Here is a 21005-nt window from a genome sequence, read left to right as displayed (position 1 = left end):
TAATATTTTATTATTATTATAAGTAGTAGTAGTAGTATGAATTTATTCTGTGACATTTGAAAACAAATGATTGTAATTAAACAGAATCAATCAGTTGTCACTTATCAAATTAATTGTCAATGATTTGATAATCAATTAATGTGAGTAAATTCACTTTACTCTTCTATGACTATAGACTGGATATCTTTGGGTTGTGGACAAAACAAGAAAGTTGACGACGAACATTTTTCACAATTTTCGGACATTTTATAGACCAAACAACTAATCAATTTACCAACAAAATAATCAACAGATGAACTGATACATTGCTACTTGTTAAATCAATTGCTAACTATTTTGATAATTAACTAATCTGAGTAACTTTCTGAGAGAAAAGTGTACCAAAAATAAAAATAAATACAAAATTAATTCTAGTTTTATAATAATGAACATGTATTTTGTATTTCTGTATGACAATAAACTGAACATCTTTGGGCTGTGGACAAAACAAGACACTGAAACATTATCTTTGACATTTTTCACCCTTTTCTGATATTCTACAGAGCAAACTACTAATTGATTAATCGAGATCCAATCCAGTATGGCAATAATCTTTAATTGCACTCAACCGGCTGTTCATTCAATATTCAAACAGCTGCATCGCTCCAAATGTCCAAATAATAATCTGAAGTGACCATAAATCATGATGGTGCACAGACGCTAGAGGACTGTAGCGGTGTGAGACGGACCAGACTAGAGGAGATCACTGTAAAAAAAAAAAAAACAAAAAAAAACTTATCATTAAAATTAATGTAACAGACTTCCAGTGGATCTACCTATAGAACCAACACACTGCACACTCAAAGGAAACCATCATGGCAGTTCACCGGGTTCAGGTTGCATGTGCGCCTGCTGTGTGTGTGTTAGTGCGTGTTAGTGTGTGTGTGTGTGTGTGTGTGTGTGTGTGTGTGTGTGTGTGTGTGTGTGTGTGTGTGTGTGTGTGTGTGTGTGTGTGTCTATAGGTGGAGTTGTTTCCCAGCAGAGAGGAGAGAGAGAGAGAGAGAGAGAGAGAGAGAGAGAGAGAGAGAGAGAGAGAGAGAGAGAGAGAGAGAGAGCAGCGCGCACAGAGCGCAGAGCGGCGCCCCACCACCGCCTTTGCGTCAGCCGTCCTCAGCGCAGCCTCTCTGACACAAACACAACATCAGCCTCCTCGCAGCATCCGCATCTCTCGGCCGGGGAGGACCAGGAGCACATCCTCATCTCCAGCAGCGGCAGCAGCAGCATCCATTCCACTACTGCCTCTCCAGGCACCCGCACCAAGGCGCTGTAGCTCCTCATCCACGCTTTTGCCCTTTTTTAAAAAAAAAATACATATATCGCATCGGCTCGGATTATTATTTTTTTTCCTGTGCTGCATTTATGATCCTCTCCGAGATGGTTTTGTGTTTTTGTCGCGTCTTGTGAGGGGGGGAATAAACAAAACAACAACAACAACATACAGCAAAAACCAGGCGGAGCATCTTCTCATCTGGTGAGTCTCATTTCTGGGAACATAATTACGCTTCTAGTGTGGTATCTTTATCTGTGGGTGCGTTATGATTTGGAAACAAACAAAACAAAACTGCGTCTATTGATAGAACACAGCGGTGTGAGGTGATATGCAGCCACACAGAGAGAGATATCATGAGAGAGCGGTGAGGTGAGTGTTTTCCTCCACAGTTAAGCCACCGCCTACGATGGCCAGCGCTTTCGTTTCGACGCAGAAGACGCTCAGTTTCAGCACCATGGAGAGCAGCCGATGTACACACACACACACACACACACACACACACACACACACACACACACACACACACACACACACCAGCTCCCCCCATCAGATCAGCAATAACATCCTGACCATTTTTTTTAAAAATTCCAGCCCGGTAGAGCCACATTTAAAAGATTAAAACCAGGAAAGATAGAAAGAAAGAAAAAGCTGCTGTTGTGGAATCTCTCCTCATCAGATCAGTCAGGTTGATAACGGAGGGTGATGGAATGGAGGATGGATGGAGCAGCTTTTCTTTCTTTCTCTTTTTTTGTGTGCCAGCTCTGCGCAAGAGAGCAAAGTCGATCCATCGATGCTGCCTCTCTCTCTCTCTCTCTCTCTCTCTCATGTGCTGCAGTGAGGCTGGAAAACACGTCGCGCACAGAAGGACTCACGCTCCTCTTTGTGCCGGAGCAGCTGCAGTGCGCGCACGCGTCTGTGTATGTGTGTGTGTGTGTGTGTGTGACCTTGGATGTTTTTGGTGTTTTTGTGTGTGTGTGTGTGTGTGTGTTGCGCTTTAAATAATCTGACTCTCCTCCGCATCGGTAGGCGACCTTCACCTGTGATTAAAGGTGTTCACGTTGTCTGTCATCCATTTTGGAGCGAGCAGCAGCAGCAGGAGGAGGCGCGTTGGTTCACTCGTCGGCCATTGCCCATGAAATATGAATCTGGTTATGAAACGTTTATGATACAGTAGATTCAGATGCAGATTCTCCTGCATGTGTTTATGATGCGCTGCAGATGATCGGGTTTGTGATATTCTCCTGCTTATCGCTCCGATCATCTGCAGCCTGCAGGATCTGTACTGACGGGCTGGATCGGTATCAGCGGGCTGATCCATTCCACCGCTTTACTGAGGCAAATCAATCCCGCTAATAAGCCCGAGGTACAGTCAGATAAAGCCTCGCAGAGCTGATAACTGCTGCATTAGCATGCATTCTGTTTGCTGTTTGTCAGATTTGAAGCTAATTGATCCTTCACCAATTAGTTTTCCTCATTATTGATCTCCTGTGCTCCCTGCAGAGGCCACCCGGAGAGCTGAGAGCCGGCAGAGACTGTTTAAGTCGAGGTGATCGTTATCCCCCTGCAGAGGCTTTAGATGCCCAGCGGCAGCCTGTAGCCCCGGGACCCCAGATCCCAGCAGCACCGAGGCTCTGAGACCCTCCGGGCCCCCCCAACCACCCCTGGCAGACTCTCTTCTGACCCAGCGCGGCTGAAGCCCCTGGACGCCCCCACACACACTCACCATGGGAACCGTGCTGTCTTTGTCCCCCAGCTACCGGAAGGCGGCCCTCTTCGAGGATGGGCCGGCCACCGTGGGCCACTACACGGCCGTCCAGAACAGCAAGAACGCCAAAGACAAGAACCTGAAGCGCCACTCGCTCATCAACGTGCTCCCGTGGAAGCGGATTGTAGCGGTGTCGGCCAAGAAGAAGGGCTCCAAGAAGGTGCAGCCCAACGGCAACTACCAGAACAATGTGACCCACCTGAACAATGAGAACCTGAAGAAGTCGCAGTCGTGCGCCAACCTGTCCACCTTCACCCAGGACCAGAGCACCCCGGCCCTCACCAAGAGCTCCAACAACACGGTGTCGTCGGTGAAGAAGGCCCCTCTGGCCAACTCCAACGTGGCCCCCGGGACCCCGAAGCGAGTGATCGTGCAGGCCTCCACCAGCGAGCTGCTGCGCTGCCTCGGGGAGTTTCTGTGCCGGCGCTGCTACCGGCTCAAACACCTGTCACCCACTGACCCAGTGCTGTGGCTGCGCAGCGTGGACCGCTCCCTGCTGCTGCAGGGCTGGCAGGACCAGGGCTTCATCACGCCCGCCAACGTGGTCTTCGTCTACATGCTGTGCCGCGACGTGGTCTCCTCCGAGGTGGCCACGGAGCACGAGCTGCAGGCCGTGCTGCTCACCTGCCTCTACCTGTCCTACTCCTACATGGGCAACGAGATCTCCTACCCGCTCAAGCCCTTCCTGGTGGAGAGCTCCAAGGAGACCTTCTGGGACCGCTGCCTGTCCATCATCAACCTGATGAGCGCCAAGATGCTGCAGATCAACTCCGACCCGCACTACTTCACTCAGGTGTTCGCCGACCTGAAGAACGAGAGCCAGAAGGAGGAGGAGAGGAGCCGCCTGCTCATCGGCCTGGACCGGTGAGGGGATGCTCGGGGGGGAGGGAGGGAGGGAGGGAGGAGGGGGAGCAGAGGAGGGTGAGGGGTGAGGGGAGGAAGGGGAGGGGGGAGCTCCAGTCTGGCATTTTGAAGGATTATTTATGAGGCTTTTTTAAAATTATTATTATTTATTATTGCCAGAAAGGAAAAGTTTCACACCCACAACAGCTTCGTTTCCAGTAGAGGAGGCTGAGGGGGTAAAAAGCTGCCTGAGAATTGGGTTTTTAAAATCAAAGGGCAAAGGATGCATCCTCTGCAGAAACCTGCAGGATGAAAAGCTTTTCTGACAGCGACACATTCAAAAAAAAAAACAGACAGAAAAATGCCAGACTCGGGTGAATCCTTTGCTTACACACAGATATATATCTCTATGAAATACTGAAAATCTTAAAAAAAAAGACAAAAAAAAAAAAAAAAAAACATTAGAAAAAGGAAGCATACATCTACAGCAATGAATGTGGACAGTGACTGAGGCTGCAGCAGCCAGCCAGTGACCTTCTGACTGTCTGACCATGTGATGTGCACTGCCTGCTGCAGGAGGGTGAGGGCCTCCGCCTGACTGGCTTTCTTCAAGCATCACCCATGAGAACAGGCGACCCCCACCTCCACCCACACACCACCCACCCACCCAACCCCTCCTACACAAAGCTGGCCCTCTTAGACTCTCTCTGGAACGCCAGCACCACCTCCTCCCTGCTCCATCAACACGGATACGACTGGACTTCTTCTCTTCCCCCCCCCTGCTGCAATGCATATCTGAAAGAACAGCAGGGGGCCTGTAGATGCTGGATCCATATTCTTGAAGTGGTGGTGGTGGTGGGAGGTTCTGTTTGGGGGGGCCAGGACTTCTACTGTACAGCCAAACACTGCATTGTGGGGACTTTTGATAAGGAGGACGACCCAGCCGGGAGAGGACGTGTCGCGTGTCCTTCAGAAACACTTTATTTTCATCTAGAAAAAAAAAATTAAAAAGAACAAGTTAATGGATGTTTTACTCCCCAGAGGTCCCACACCCTCATGGAGGCTTATTTATTGCTTTCTTCTGGAACAAGTTTTCTTTGATTTTCTTTTTTTCCTTTTTTTTCTTTCTTTTTTGTTTTTTTACTTAAGATAATGTAATGTTTTTGCACGTGTGCCATGCAATTTTACAGAGTTTTTTCCCGGGGAGGGCTAGCAGCAAATCTCTTTCTTCTTTCTTTTTACTTGATTTGTAAAAAACAAAACAAAAAACAACAACAATAACAACAACAACAACAACTGCGTCTGCATTAGAGAATGCTGTGAACAAAGTGACACTAGTTTCTTTCTTTTTTTTTCTTCTTTTTTTAGCTATGCTTGCTAAAATAGGCTATTTGTTTACCAGGGAACTTCTTTTTGTACCTTTTGTCGATAGGTTGTGTTGCAACCACTTTGGAATGATGTTTGATTTTGTGCTTATGATTCAGCATAGAAAATGTTTAAAACAGTGCCATATCTCTGATGAAAAACCCCCCCACAGGTCTGAAATACTGGACTGTCTTGTCCAGCTGTTGGACGACCGGGTGGATTTTCATCTCCTAATAACTACTTACTGACACCTAATTTATTGCCATTTAACGTATTTATTTAGGCACATTTAATGTAAATGAAAGAACCACGATGAGAGACTTTGAAGGAGGGAAGGACACGAGGAGGGCTGGTGGAGAGCAGGTGTGCTCATCTTTGGTGGGAATGAAGATTGATCTGGTTGATGCAAATGAATGTTGCAGGAGTTTATCGATGGATATCTAATGAAACAGCCCCCCGGGTCAGATCTGACCATCACCAGAGAGACATCATCAAGGACACCTTGACAGAACAAAACACACGCCCTGAAAAACATCTCTCTCTTTTTTTTTTTTTCAACCCAGCCTGCTGTCCCACATATCAGACAGAGAAAGCACACACACACACATTTTTTTCCTTCCAGATGGGATGAATTATTCCAGTGTTCAGAGAAGCACAGCTCACCTTGAGGATGATCCATCAGCATCGCCTGCGTGTTAAATCGAGCGCGAGGCGGCATCATGTTCGTCGAGGTGGCTGTAGGTGAGGAGGCGACCTCCACAGGAATAATCACATTTTCAATCAGAGAGATCACTTGACCAAAATAATACGGAGGACTGAAGCTGCCAAAACAAAACATAAGTGAAGAAAATAGTTTAATAAAGAAGTTAAACTGCCATTTGATTCATAAAAAGTGGCGTAAATTGATATTTCTGTTTTTAATTTGCTTCTGTAATTATTTATGCTGTATCAGTTCCCCTATTTATTTATAATCCCGTCTATTTATTTATTTACGTATTAGTATTTATTTCTGTGTTCCTTTTCTCTTTGCATTTTGCAAGATAACACTAAATATGCATAAATAATTAGGTAAGTAAATTTTAAATAATACAAAATACATTCGGAAATGAAATGGTAGAACACATTGGGAAGCAACAGAAAGTTATTGAATAAATAATACAAATAAAATCTATTTAATTATTTAAATAATTGTGTATTTTTAAAAAATATGTTGAATGTATTTATTTTAAGTATGATCTTTGGTGGATTTAATTACATATTTTTCAAATCAATTTATTATTGTTATTTTTTTTTTTTTTTGGTTTTGGCAGTTTCAGTCCTCCATAAAACGACATGCTGCAGTGTGCCATGGCAACGACCTGACAACCAAAACAGAACGCAGGCAGAACACTTGTGATGTGCATCCTGTTAGTTTCACAGGAGAACATCTGGAGCTGCTTCACTGAAGCTTTTTGTCTCCGTAACGGCTTCAGTCACACGTGAGGCGACAGTATTTCCATCCAGAAGTCTGTGAGAACTGGTTTTCACATCTGATCAGGATGTAGACGAGTTGTGCACACTCTCGTTGTGACTGCTGGTGCCAACAAAAAGGCTTCGGTCATGTTTTTAAAAAGCTGTTCTCAGAGAGCGAAGGCTCGTCTGCTGCTGTGTTAGTGTGAATCAGAGGAAATGAGCAGCTCTGGTGGTCACGACCTCGTCTGCAGGACTGTGTCTGGAGTCAGACCGCTGAGAGAAAGTTCATTTGGAGTGTTTGTACTGGCACAATAGGGGGACACGCACTTTGGATGGGCTTCTGCAGGGCCTCAAAAAACAAACCCAGAACCGTCCTTCTCTCCGTCCACTCGCCCCGACTCACTTGAAACGTGCCATTTCTTTTTTTCCACTTTGCATCATCGAGTAGTTGTTTGAGAAACAGTACTTTCAAAAGCTTATAAAATATGAAAAAAGACTCAAGTGATAGTTAAAAAGATTTCTGTCAAAAATTCTTTTCTGTATCTTGTTGCGTACTTTGTAGATAAAAAAAAACCCGAAACAGTGGTTCAGAACTTGAAGAAGAAGAAGAAGAAGAAGAAGACGACGAGAGGCATTCAATGGCTGCATGTGTGTGCGAATGTGTGTGAGCGAGTGTGTGTGTGTGTGTGTGTGTGTGTGTGTGTGTGTGTGTGTGTGACAGCGTTTTATTTGTACAGAAGAACGTGTGACATGTTTTTTTTTTTCTTATGGACTCGGAGCATACACCAACCACACCGGTTACCAAGGAGTCGCTGTCCCTCGGCGGGGTGAGGGACGGGTGTCGATGCTGTTCAAATAAAAACTTTTTTTTTTTGTTTTTTTTTTGTTTTTTTTTTTTGGGAAAATGACAAAAAAAGCCGTTGCTGTAATTGAAACTCTTTTCAGTTAGTTTCTGCTTATTTTAATTTATTTTTGTACTGTGATGGAAAAATAAAAAAAAAAAAAAAAAAAAATGCACTGATCGTTCAAAGAGGGGGCCGCTTTGTCTCTTTGTGCCTCCAGCTGTGGGCTGATGTGGAATCACTCAGTCGAGGTCATCAAACAATTACATTACAAACAACTTTATCTATAGAGGGAAGTCTGCACAGAACAGCCACAGTCAGACCTGTTGGCCGGTTCAAAAACTTGCTCAAGGGCGTTAGGCTCTCAAAACTTTAAGTCCATCTCTGGTTATTTTGTTTTCGCTGGATAAAAACCAATGAATCAAACTCTAAATATGCTCCTTGGGTAGCTGTAATTAAGTTGGCTATTGATTATATGGTTGGTAGTTTGATCCCAACCTCAACCAAATCAAATTATCACTGAACAATGACACTAAGGCACCAAATGGCTCCCAGTTTGTGTGTCTTTGTGGGAAAAATCCAAGCTGCATTGGACAAAAAAGTATAGACTGGATTCAATATGTGAGGTATCCCCCCCTTTCTCCCCGTGTTTCCTGTCCGCGTGTCAACTTTCATGACCAAATACAGGCAAAAATATAGAAAAACTAAAACTAAACTAAAAAAATGAAAGTGTAGCCAGCTGCTGCGGTGCCTGGCTGATGGAGAAAACACTTAAACGTTATTGGTTTGCACGGCGTCGGTGCTGAGAGCAGTCAAAACAAGTCACTTTTTATTTAAGAAAAGGCCAAAACCACAAGTCAGCAAACAGTTTACAATGTCCTCTGTCTTTAGATCCTTCATTTTGATGGGGACAAACTCAGAAAACTCAGAGAAAAAAACCCTTAAAACGCAACAAATGTGTTGACAGAACCATCCTGAACTTTCCGACCATTGTGAATCTGTCAGTTTAGGGTTCAAAATGTGAGAACACAGCAGCTTTAAACACCTGAAGTTCCCCTACAACCCTTAATTTCTATTATTTTAAGGTGGACTTGATTTGAAAATGTGTTCTCATCACACTGAGGTTGTAGAAACTGTGGGTGCCTAACGTTTATCTGTTACTTTCTTATGTCACCATCTCAATTTCTGCCCTTTAATATAAAATACTGTATACAAGCCTTTGTCCTTGGCAGTCTGCCTCATTGTGGCTGATAGTTTCTACTTTATCGTGACAGTAAAAATACTAAATACGAGCCTCACATCGATTTGTAATCCTGCTACACAGAAACATGCAGATTTCACACGACTGGGTTGATTTTAGCCACCTTGAAATTAAAAGCGGTGAAGCTGCAGCTCTCTCTTGTGTAACTCAGAGGATGTGTGTCACCTCTGCTGGTCGTCCTCAGCTGATCTGCCCGTTATCGTTATCATGTCGCGTTTATGTTCCTCCGAAACGCAAACACGTGGATGATAAAACCGTCCGGATGCTGCAGGGCTTCACTACGCTCGGCTCTGGATGGGAATCAGTGCTGCATCTCCAAACACACTAAGAGCTGAGAGCCCCCCTACATACACAGATTAGACTGGGTCAGTTCACTCATCACGTATCACTCTCTGTCCATTAATTCCCATTTACTTAACCACCAGGTCAGCCAGTAATGTCTAACTCAGTCACTCCCCCTTAGGGAGAGAAAAAAAAAACAAAAACACAGAGTCATCCCACTTTTCACAGCAGACAGTCATCCATCAGCCGGTGGATTATAAACCCCTGCTGAGGAAGCCGCTGACGGCTGACACAGTGGCGGTGGGAAGTGGCGTTGTCATGCCGACTGCAGGGGTTCTGTCAGCGGTGTCGACGTCACCCCGGTGAAAAACAGCGGTTAGTGGGTGGATTAACGCTCACCGCGCTGCACGTTAGCGGCTGCGTCCGGCCTCCAGGAAACATCTGAGTCAACGTTACATCAGTGTTGACGATGACTTCTGACCTCTGTGATCAGCCCCGCGTATTCAGACACAACACGAAGATAAGACTCAGGAAACATCAACTGAAGCAAATAAATTTATTAATAAAATGATTAATGAAATATTTTCATTATGGAACATCATGGAATGCATCATCTGCATTTACACAGAAAACATCTGCACAAAAACAGTATCACGACGGTAAAGTTTTCCTTTAGACTTGATCGGGATATTACAGTATATCTTACGGTACGTAATCACAAAATATGCAAAATATAAACTTAATATAAAATTAGGCACTTGCTGAATGGGTGGTGCATACATACAGTTTTTTTTTTCTTTGTTTTTTGCTTAATGCGACAGTATATAGAATAAATTATGAATAAAGAATTTGTCGTCATTCTTTGGCTGACATGAACTGAAAACTACCAATAAGATCCCGCTACAGAGGAGAGTGAAGGGGAAACACAATGGCACGACAGCTCGGCAAGAAAATCTAATCCAGTCATTATCAGCTCAACTCTGTTCTGATGGAAGGTGAAGTTTCATCATCCACAAAAAGCTTCACAGCATTTCTGGAGCTGCAGCGTTCTCCTGAACGACTGAAGCAGATGGCGACTTTAATGTGATTAAACAGCTTGTGCAGTGTCGTTTAAAACTCGAGAAAACTGCCCAAATTGATTTGAAAAGTTGTTATTTCTCGTCAAGCTCGTGCATTCACGTAAAACAGGGCTAACGCTTTTAGCTTAGCAGCAATAATAAACATGTCGGCTTTAAAAAGGGCGGAAATGACGTCTTTTCAAATCAGTTTGGGATCTTTTCCAACCTGAAATCTGCAACTGCGAAGCTAAAAGTGTTAGCATGCAGGGTGCTTTTGCTAACGCTTTAAGCTTCGCAACAAGCTTGACCACGCGGCAAGGAGGTGTAAGAAACATCTTTGCAAATCAGTTTGGGATCTTGGGGCTTCCAGAGACTTTGATTACAACAGATGAGCTGTATGGAGCCATTTTATGTGGGGGGTTTTTTTATGTAAAAAAAAAAAAAGTCCCCGGCTACTTCAGATGTTTAGGAAAATACTGCGATGATCGTTTTGCCGTGAAGCTCCAGAAATGTTTCGTGGACTACGAAACTTCACCTGACTTTCCATCAGCATAAAGGTGGGTAGATAATAACTGCATCAAAATGTTTGGGTGAACTTTTCCTTTTAATTCATATTTGACATTACTTCATACCCATTTATGAACTGTTATTTAGGAAAAACCTGTGACAACCAACTTAATCGGGTTTGCACACCAGAATAATCACTTTGTTAAGAGTAATAATAAAGATATAGAACGACATCATCCTGATCCTTTAATAGGTTCTGCTTCCACAGCATTTACATGTCTGGCTTATGTACTTGTTGTTGCTGCATGGTGCTCCTATTGTTCTTGTTGCTGGTGTAGTTTCCCTTTTTTATTTCCACGCCTCCCGGGCACAAGACGGCTGAAGGAAGGAAGGAAGGAAAAAAAACAAAACAAAACAGAAAAATAGGAAAAACCTTCACTGCCCTGCAGGATGGTAGAGTCGGCCCAAGTGGGCGAGGAGCGAAGTGATTTGACAGAGGAAGGAGAGAGGGAGAAAAAAAAAAGAGAGAAGAGGGAGTTGAGAAGAAGAAGAGGAGGAGGAGGAGGAGGAGGAGGCCAAGCGAGGCTTTGTTCACCAACCCCCCTTTTTGCCTTAAGAAAGCCGAGAGAGAAGCGCTGAAGTGAGAAGTGACACGGAGTCCATCCTAATGATGAGCGGTGAATAGCGGAGTCGAGAGGAGGAGAGGCCCTGTGGGAGATTACCATGCTGAAGGATATGGAGAGCTGCAGCGTTATAGTCCACACACACACACACACACACACACACACACACACACACACACACACACACACACACACTCATCAGAGGCAGCTCCTGCGCCTGAGCTCCTTAAAGCTACCCATGTCACTTCCTTAATCCACGCTGTGAATGCACCATTTTCCCCAAACAACTCCTCCCCGCGTCCAAGTGCCTCATCGAGCGACAGGACAAGGTCGGCCGCCGACAAAAGCCGGCGCGAGGTAGAACGGAGATTTGCTTTTCCTCAAAAAGACGCCGGCGCTCGCAAACTAATTAAGATAAACGACCGGTGTTCGGGCAACAATTAGAGCGGCTGTGCCGCCGCGGCTTAAGAGGCTGGTGGTAAAGTTTCCCTCCTCGCTGGACTAAAGTGCCTCAACTAGGCCAGACACCGAGGGAGCGCTGATTCATAACCTTGGGCTGTCGCTCCTCAGCCGGCAGTCTTTACACCGAGACAATACAGACAATTCTCTGAGGGGAGAGGCGTGGTACAATTTGTCTTTTCTCATCCTGACAGTTTGTGATGTTTGCTTTTCTCTCCACCATGACGACCTCTAATCAAAACTAGCTAGAAACGATCATGAGAAGAATCTGTTCGGGCTCGGCTAGCTAGGGTGAGAATAAATTATTCAACTTTTTGGGCTCTTCCAGACTTTCTAAATGTTATCGGACCTCATGGCTACAATTCTACAGCCGTATTTAAATACTTTTGTGCATCACGTGACGATGTTATCACACGGATCGGCCTCTACGAACGCAGGCTTCAAAGCCTGCCGCTCTTTTCTGAGGGCTTGGTTTCTCTGAGTTTAGCTCTAATGCTAGCGTGCGGTGAGGTTGTTTCATTAACTCTTTACTCCTTATGTCCTCAGTTTGTGGATGGATATTAATATCAAACACACTGTAAAGCCAGAAAGTACGAGCTTCTGTGCTGCCACAAAATGTTTGCAGAACATATTGTAAATGTGCGAACGCTTGAAAAGCAGAGTGAGCGGTTTTTGGTTTTTTTTTGGACAGATTGTGAGAACGGAGCAAAAAAGTGTTCGAGTGCTGATGATTTGATAAGTGTGAATCGGCTGAGAGAGAAGTGGATGGAGTTCAGCAGCAGCCGCAGCAGATGAGAATCAAGTCTCCAAACAGTCCTGCCGCTCACAGGGAAAAGTGAGGTAAACTAGGCCAGCAGACTTTCACACCCTTCTGTCTCCGCCCGTTCGCCGTGGCCATTCGCCAGACGCTCGGTCTCGGAGCCAAGAAGAGGAAAGCTAACAGAGCTAATCGACACACTCACACCGTCGTACCCACACACACACACACACTCTCGTTCCTCTGCGATGGAGAAAGGGGGATATTTGTCAAATGAAAGTCACTAAGCTATTCACTCAGCACAAAGACAGCAAATGAGACTAAACGCTCAGGGGCTGGAGTTCAGGCGGGATTACACAGCGCCGGCCTCTGCTGCTAAACTAGAGCGTTAAACCTTACGACGAAAAAGATCTTTACATTTGCCTTCTGTTGCAGTCTGTCCCTTTTTTTTTTTTATACTGAACGCAATATAAGTGCTGTGCTGAATAAAGTATATTCTAACCTTTGATATATAAGCTGTATGAGAGTATTACAAAGAGAGAGAGAGTATAAGAAGCAGGATTTAAATTAATAGCTTTTGCATGAAGCAGGCTGCAGCGCTCAGGACGTGCTCAACACATCCCGCGACTAACAAACTACCAACGAGTTCGACGCCGACTGAACCGACCGCATCACATTTTTCCGTCCCCACATGTGATTGTAAACATTCAGTAAAGTGGAAGTGGACGCCACGCGTTTCCTTTCATTTACCGCGTCGACATTATTATTCCTTAGAATACGAATCACACATTCCTTTCGATTTTTTTTTTTTTGATCAGATCATCAAAACACACAATAATCGTACATAAATATCGTCTTACTTCATTTTTTTTTTTTTTTTCCACTTTTGATCTGGCTTCTGCACAGAGAAACTCGCAGGGATTATAAACTCCCATTATGCAACACGAGTGGTTCAGAGAAACAGTTGCCGCGTAATCTCCTCTCACCTTGACTACCACATTATTCCGTCATCAGTTGAAGTAAATATTGCACAAAAGCGAAATCATCTGAAATTTTGGATGTTAAAAAGGAAGAGAACACCACTTCGGTGGATTATCCCGTAGTGCATTTTTCTAAACCTATTTAGCGAATGACATTTTTGCATGTAGGCGTTTTGTGCACTTCCCCGTTTATAGCAACATTGCATAGAAATCTATAAAACAGGTCAAATTTGGCATGGCGTTGCATTTTCAATTACCCCAATCCTCCCACGGAGCTGCTATATAAATCGTCACATTATCAGCAGCCACCGCGTGAAAAACACATGAAGTGAATCAGAAGTGAATCAGAAGTGAATCATCATCGTCATCATCATCATCATCTCGGCCTCGTTTCATATCAGCTGTCACTGTTTTTCTCCCCCCACCCCCCCACCCCGCCCATGTTCGGCCCGCTTTAATTGCCAGGGACAGCCAGTATGTAACCGGATCGGCTCTTGGTGAAGTCCGGCTGCGTGAGGTTGATCTTGGGCTCCACGATGACCGTGCACTTCCTCCCGTTCATGCTGCACTGGATGGGACTGGCGATGTTGACCTGCAGCTTCCTCTTCTCGCTGCGAAGACGATAAAAGATGGAGGACAGCGAGAGACAGAGAGAGACAGAGAGAGACAGAGAGAGACAGAGAGAAGTTATTGGTTACTGGCAGTTGGAAACATTTACAGATATAATCAAAGTTTACTCATAAACTCTTATTACTGCGTGCCTCAGTGGCTTCACATTACGTTCAGTCATAGTTTAATGTGCAGGAATAAAATATGAAGATCCATTAGTGACCCAAAGTGTGTGTGTGTGTGTGTGTGTGTGTGTTGGTATGAGAGAGCAAAAAAATATGAGGGGCCATAAATCATCCCTGCTCTCTCTCTAACACACACACACACACACACACACACACAGCATCATAATCTCACAAATACACCGCATTCATTCACACACACAGTCGACTATCATACACACTTCTATACACACAGTCACACTCGCTCACACAAACACTTGAACTTTCGCACACAATCAAACTCTCACACTCATTGTTCCCCTTCACAGCGGTGCTGTCGGGCTGATTGTGCAGAGGAGAGAGTGATTTTGTCCTGGAAAATGAGACGAGCAGCGTATTAAAAGGCCCCCACAGGTGTTTTCATTTACCTACACGCTGCGCTGAGACCAGATTCTATGAACCGCCCGTTTAGCGTTCTGAATGCGTCGCCGCGGGAAAGCTTTAATTTCATCTTTCTAACAGCTTGTAAGCGTTGGCAGAAGACAGAATCTCTCCCTTCTGGATTCGGCCACAACGAAACTACGAGAGAAATGTGTTTATTAGATTAGTTCGCAGTGCTGCCGGTCCACGTGGTGTTCTGTTTATGTGCTGAGCAGGACCGTCGATTCAAGTCGGAGAAGGAGAGAGAGGAAACCACTAGTGACACAAACCTGGCACGGCGCTGGTTTTAAAGGGAGTAAATTCTCTGGCGTTTACAGGCGCAGCAACACTAACATCTGTCTGTTGGCTTCAGTGGAAAAGGCAACAATCAGCATCGACTCTCCGGTCAAATGACTCCGAGATCAGCAGTGATGGAAACACAACACCTACACTTTTGCCCCCTTTTGCTGGCACCACGACTCGCGTTGAGGAAACAAAACTGTTTTCAATCCGTCTGTGTTCAGTCGCCTTCTACTGTTCCCTGTTTCAATGAGTTTCAACAAACGCTGGTCCACTGTCAGTGGGAAGAGAGTCGGAGTGACTGTCGGTGAGTTTACCCACGTTTGAAAACCTGCGTATACAAGATTATTTTGCTGTGAAAAACAGGGTTGTACAGGTGAGCTGCCAATCAAACCCATTTCGTTTCCATAAATAGACTGTATGACTAAATCGTAGGCTGCTGGCTTCTGGGTTTGAATCCCAGGGGCGGGGCCTGTCTTTGCTGGGTTTGCATGTACTCCCTGATTCCTCCATCAGTGCCCAAGGCCAAGACCAAGGCACCCACTAAGAAAATAAGAAATGTTGTGATATATTCATTCTTAATTTCTGGCAGTATCAGAATTTGTCCCAGGCTATCTTTGGTTGCATGACTGTGAAAACAGCCTCCCACAGCTGGACGTAGGACTTTGACTAGAGAAGACGCAGGAATACGTTGGAGTTGTTGGACAGTAAAAAAAACACTCACGATACGCTGGACAGAGAAGCTCGTCTGTGATACGCTAAGCTAACCAGCTGCTTCTTATTTAAACCTCACGGACACCAGAGCGGTATCAAACGTCTCATCTGTCGGCAATAAACCAGTTACCAGGAAGTCTATTCCTTTAGAAACACGGTAATGTAATAGAACAGGAGGTTGATGTAGCATGACTGGTTTGCAGCCTCGTAAAAAAACAAAACAAAAAAAAAAAACAACATTTCACCTACCAGGAGCGTTTAAATAAAGCCAAGATGAGCTGTCTCCCATTTACTATCATGGCAGAGTTTAATGTGGGAGTGTGGTTGTATTGTAGTGCGATGCTGCATATAACAGAGGATGAAGTCAGAGGGTAAAGGACTGTGTGTGGGAGTGAATATAAGCAGGATTATGCAGCTGTATGTCCTCAAATCCTCTCACACAGGAGAGACTGGATTGTATATGCGAGCACGTTTGAGCAGAGAGATTGAGAACATCAAGACGAATAACAGAGAAGAAATCAAGCCTGGGTCCTGTTGAAGTAATGATCCATATGGCGTTGCCGGGGCTGATGATGCAGCAGCAGCGGATTGGCTTTTAGTGCCTGTCACATCCAGTTAGAGCCTTTCTGGGTGAACGGCTGCTTTGGCTCGTTTGCTCTTAAACGGGATCGATGACGGGAATCAGAGAGTGAGAAGAAAAAGGGCGGCAGAGAGACAGAGAGAAATGTAATGTGATGTAAATGTGAGTGGGAACGAGGAGAAGATGAAGATGTGGTAATGTAAACGTGGAGTGGCTCGGAGAGGGCGAGGCGCCGACAGGAGGATAAAAGCTTGATAAACACACACACACACACACACACGCACACACACACACACACACGCCTCTTTGGTCAAGTGCTCGTCGTGACACACTTTCTCACTGGCACAGTTACCCATCACGGCCGCCCGTGTGTCGTTCAGAAAACAAATCCATTAACGGGCAATTACCGCGGCGGTCACACAAAGGCTCCGATCTCGGCCCCTCGGATCTAAACTTGGGAACTGAGTCGAGCACCCGACATGACACCGACTTGTTGCGCAATAACAACAAGTCATAAACAACGTGCAAAAGGCTCCTGCTGCCCACGCCGCACTCCTCTGCAGCGCTCGTATCTCGGCTTACATGCGGAGTGGAGAGCGCTCAGGGTAGCGCTGGTGCTGGTTTCCATGGCAACCCCCATGAACTGAACTCCCCCATCTGTCATGGCTGCCAGCCAGCCAATGGTGCTGTGTGTGTATCTCTGTGCTGTGTGTGTGTGTGTGTGTGTGTGTGTGTGTGTGTGTGTGTGTGTGTGTGTGTGTGTGTGTGTGTTGTCTCTCTTTCTCTGACCGTCTCTCATCCCGTTACTTGTGCATCTCAGTGAAAATGCCAGAGGGGGAAGCAGCTCTGTGCTCCTCTTGAAGGGCAAACAGGGTTAGGCTCACAATCACAGGAACACACACACACACACACACACACACACACTCACACACATGATGCAACGCACACACACACACACGATGTAACACACCCTAAACCAAGCTCCCATTTGGTGCACCAAACAGGTCTTTGACACCTTTCCGATCCGATCCAGAACTCTGCCTCTGAATCAGCGCTCTGGCATCCCAATAAAAACCAATAAAACACTTCATCTGTGAATAGAAAACACGATCAGATGAGTGTTAAGGTCACGGGCTGGCCTTTCCCGTCAGGAGCCGGCCCGAGCCAGCCAGACCCCCGAGGGCAGACTTAGTCCTTCGCTGGATGGCCCTCTCCGACTGGAAAAATCAATTCTTCCCTTTCCCCACCCCCCCCGGTTCCCTTTGTGTGTCTTCGCCCTTCATGCCATGTGAGTCCAGGCTCACTTGCTCCCAAAAGTACCTCCTCTGTCTCAGGAAGGATGGAGAGAGAGGGGGGAAGAGAAGAAAGAGAAGTGGCACAGAAGCTAAAAAAAAATAAAAGTGGAAGACAATTTTCTCAGGGAAGAGATTCAGGGCGGAGAAAATTAGAAAAAGAGGGAGTGTGGAAAATGATTTATCGGAAGGGAATATGTAAAAAAAAAAAAAAAAAGTACAGAGCAGAAAGCCGGAGCGCTGAAAGGTATCGGAGTGAGGAGAAGCGCAGCCTAAATGAGAACAGGGGAAGAGGAGCGGGAGAGGACGATCATGGCTATTTTCAGGTCGAGGAGCCAGGATTACCTCCAGTCTGTGAAGCCATCCAGTCCCACTTCTGAGTCATCCCCCTCTAATAGCGTACCTGGCTCTCCCCCAAGCTCGCTGCTGCTGAAAAATAAATGAGCGCTGCAGGTGGGGAGGCGAGGAGGAGGGGCGGCCGCAGAGCTGACTTGCTTATAAAGACTTTGAGGAGGTGATCAAAGTTGGACCTCTCCTCGCTTCTAACTATGATGACAGAGCCGTTTCAGGACTAAAGAAAGAGAGTAAAGAGGTGGAGAATCATGTAGAGCGGCGACGATTTATGGATTAGATGTCAACTATCAAATTAATGACCAACTGTTTCTGATGGTTATTTAATTGGTTTGATTAGTAATTCAGAGAGAAAAGTCAATTTTCTTTGATTTCCAGCTTCTCAAAGTTCAGGTTCACGCATTTAAAAAAATTAAATTCAGCCCATGGAGATGGAAAGTGAGGTGAAGTTTTGTGGTGCATGAAACGTTTCTGGAGCTTCACAGCAAAATAGCATTCGTTGAAACAACTGAAGTAGGTGGAATCCAAGTCTCCGGATGCTCGAGAGATCCCCGAATTTAAAAGATGTTATTTACATCTTTGACACATGGTCGAGCTTGTGCACCCACTTGAGATTTGTAGCGCACTAATGCTTTTAGCTTAAGAGCAACAGTGAAGATTTCGGCTTCAGAAAGGGTGTGAATAATGTCTTTTCATATCAGTCTGTAATCTTTGGAGGCTTGGATTACACCAGAGATCTTAATGCAGCCATTTTATTGTTCGTTTTTATTGTTTAGGTGAATGCTGAAGGGAGATGGTTGAGTTGATAATGAGGGAACTGGCATTTTTGTGCAAACTGTTCCTTTAAAATGTAAATATTTTCTGGTTTCTTTCCTCCTCGATGACAGTAAACTTAATCTCTTTAGGTTGTGGATGAAAAAAAAAACATTTTGCTATAGTTTTATAGACTAAACAAATCCATTAATCTAGAAAACAACAACATTTTACAAACTAACCAAAGCTCAAGGACATCTAAAACAAAGCCTACAGTAAAATCTAAATTATTTTAGAGAACATTATCATTGAATTTATCTAATTTTGCTCTTCAAATTAGCATAAAAAGCACTTCAATGTCCAACTCTCTCTGTCTTATAATTCTATAATTAGCGATTTCACTGCTCATTTCGGTGTCATCTTATTGAACCGATTCTCAGGGCGACAGCAGTGTAGGAGGCAATTATCTGCTTTGGTGGAATAAAAAAAGATGAGACCGGCGGTTCTGAACAGTGCAGACTCTGAGCCAGAAGTATGCAGGAACACAACAATGTTTCCTCCTGAAGGAAGCAACGCGCCGTGGATAAACGAATCAAACGGATGCACGTGCACGCTGACAGACGGACACCTGTACTCCGGCAGGTTGACGCAGACGGGAGCAGGAGGTGAACTCACGCTGCTGATCTGTCGGAGAGCTCAGAGCTGATCTCCTCCTGCAAGTGACGCCACTTTCTTGTTTTGAAAAAGTCTCCTCGCATCAATATTTCAGTTTGTGAGACCACACTGAGATCAAGACAGAGGATGCATGCACACACACATGTATACTGTATGTGCCCTCCTGACAGGGTGTGTGTGAAGGTCAGGCACCAGGGGGGCGGTGAGTGCACACTGCAGACAGAACCACGCTGCCTTCATGATGGATGGATGGATATCCGGGCTTTTCTCCCTCCTTTCCAGACTCCTTGTGCACAGCAGGGTCAGACACAATACATCAGCACGGAGGCAGTTTTATATAAAATATGAGTGCGTTTGCAAGCCAGTCGCTGAGAAAATTAGAGCTTTTATTACATTTATGCATCACAGGAAAACCTCCCACCTGGTTGAAGTGCTTCTGATTATTCAGTGTTTTTTTTTTTTTTTTTTTAAAGGCTCCACGCTGGATGTGATTATATAGCGGCACATTTAACGGTAAAGGTTTGGGTTCAGCCTTTCTTCCACGAGAGACGGACAGAAAAGAGGGAGACAGCGAGGTGGATGAAAGCAGGAATCAAAGTGTGGGTGGTGCAATGTATAGTACGAAATTCAGATCACTAGACCACAGGATGCCTCATGTTAGAGCCCAGATACACCGAAAGAAAACGGCACTTGAACACACCAGAAAGAGAACAGCGGATAGCCAGCTAGCTTGTACATTCTATGCTATCTTTAGAGGAAATACTTTCTGTACCACCACGCAGAAGCAGATCTTATTTTTTCAAAAAGGGAGGCTGGAAGACTCAGGACTTTGGATCCATATACGTAGAGAAAGTTATTCGGTAGCGTTTTGTTTGTGTGAAGGCAAACAGCTGCAACAAGATGGTGGTGATCATTCACATTCACATTCAAAGTTCAGGTAGACGTCGTCCGCCGACAGTGACTACATCCATCTGCAAAATCTGACATTACCGTATTTGACATTATTACGGTGAAAATATACATTTTGGCCAAATTAACGGTTCTATGACCAAAATGTGTATTTTCACAGTAAAAATGTGTGTTTTCCACGTATTATGATAGCAAAAATTAAAGTTATTTATTGTTTCTTGACTTAGGGTGGTATACTATTTTCATTTTCTGGTGTCTTACAGTCCATACAATTTATTTCTCAACCATATTTTTAACATCTTACTTCTTTAACTTTAGTGTGATTACATATTTGTGACATTACAGTATTTCCCCGTTAATTAAAGTTCATTACCGTTTGTTAATTTAGGGTAATTCAATGTATTTATTTAGTTTTTTTTTACTGTAAATTTTACAAACATTTCTTGCAGTGCAGTTGGCCGAAAAGCCACCAACACCAATCCGACTGGGACCAATGGTGCAGGACACAGCACAAAACCCAGGGCCATAGTAAAAGGTACACTATTCTACCATGTTTGCTATCTTAGTTTAAAGTTTTAGCGTGCTAAATTAGCAACAGAGACATTTCAGTCTTGATAAAAAGATTTACGGTCATGAACCATGAACATTTTGTGCAACTCGATCCAGTAGTTGCTGACCGCGCTACGTTTAGATATTTGGTTAAGCGGTGGAGGGAGGAAGTATTCACATGTGGTACTT

General features: G+C 44.7%; 2 protein-coding genes across 2 annotated transcripts in view; one reads left to right on the top strand and one right to left on the bottom strand.

Moving 5' to 3' along the window:
- The first annotated feature begins 1136 nt into the window (after positions 1-1136).
- On the top strand, positions 1137-3946 carry cdk5r1b (cyclin-dependent kinase 5, regulatory subunit 1b (p35)). Its single transcript, XM_037080363.1, has 2 exons — positions 1137-1510; positions 2810-3946. The coding sequence occupies exon 2, from the start codon at positions 3034-3036 to the stop codon at positions 3940-3942; it is 909 nt and encodes a 302-aa protein (XP_036936258.1). The 5' UTR covers positions 1137-1510; positions 2810-3033; the 3' UTR covers positions 3943-3946.
- Positions 3947-9661: 5715 nt separating this feature from the next.
- Positions 9662-21005, bottom strand: part of myo1d (myosin 1D) — a 100611-nt gene continuing 89267 nt past the window's right edge. The window contains exon 22 of the mRNA XM_037080356.1: positions 9662-14114. Within this exon, the coding sequence (XP_036936251.1) occupies positions 13958-14114 (157 nt within the window). The 3' untranslated portion in view covers positions 9662-13957. The remainder of the gene's footprint in view (positions 14115-21005) is intronic.

Source organism: Acanthopagrus latus, chromosome 20, assembly GCF_904848185.1.
Source record: "Acanthopagrus latus isolate v.2019 chromosome 20, fAcaLat1.1, whole genome shotgun sequence".
NCBI classification, from domain to species: domain Eukaryota; kingdom Metazoa; phylum Chordata; class Actinopteri; order Spariformes; family Sparidae; genus Acanthopagrus; species Acanthopagrus latus.
The sequence above is the reverse complement of the archived record's forward strand: the minus strand, read 5'-3'. Positions and strand labels throughout refer to the sequence as shown.

Excerpts from the sequence above, each read along its gene's own strand:
- cdk5r1b (XM_037080363.1), top strand. The coding sequence starts at position 3,034 with ATGGGAACCGTGCTGTCTTTGTCCCCCAGCTACCGGAAGGCGGCCCTC.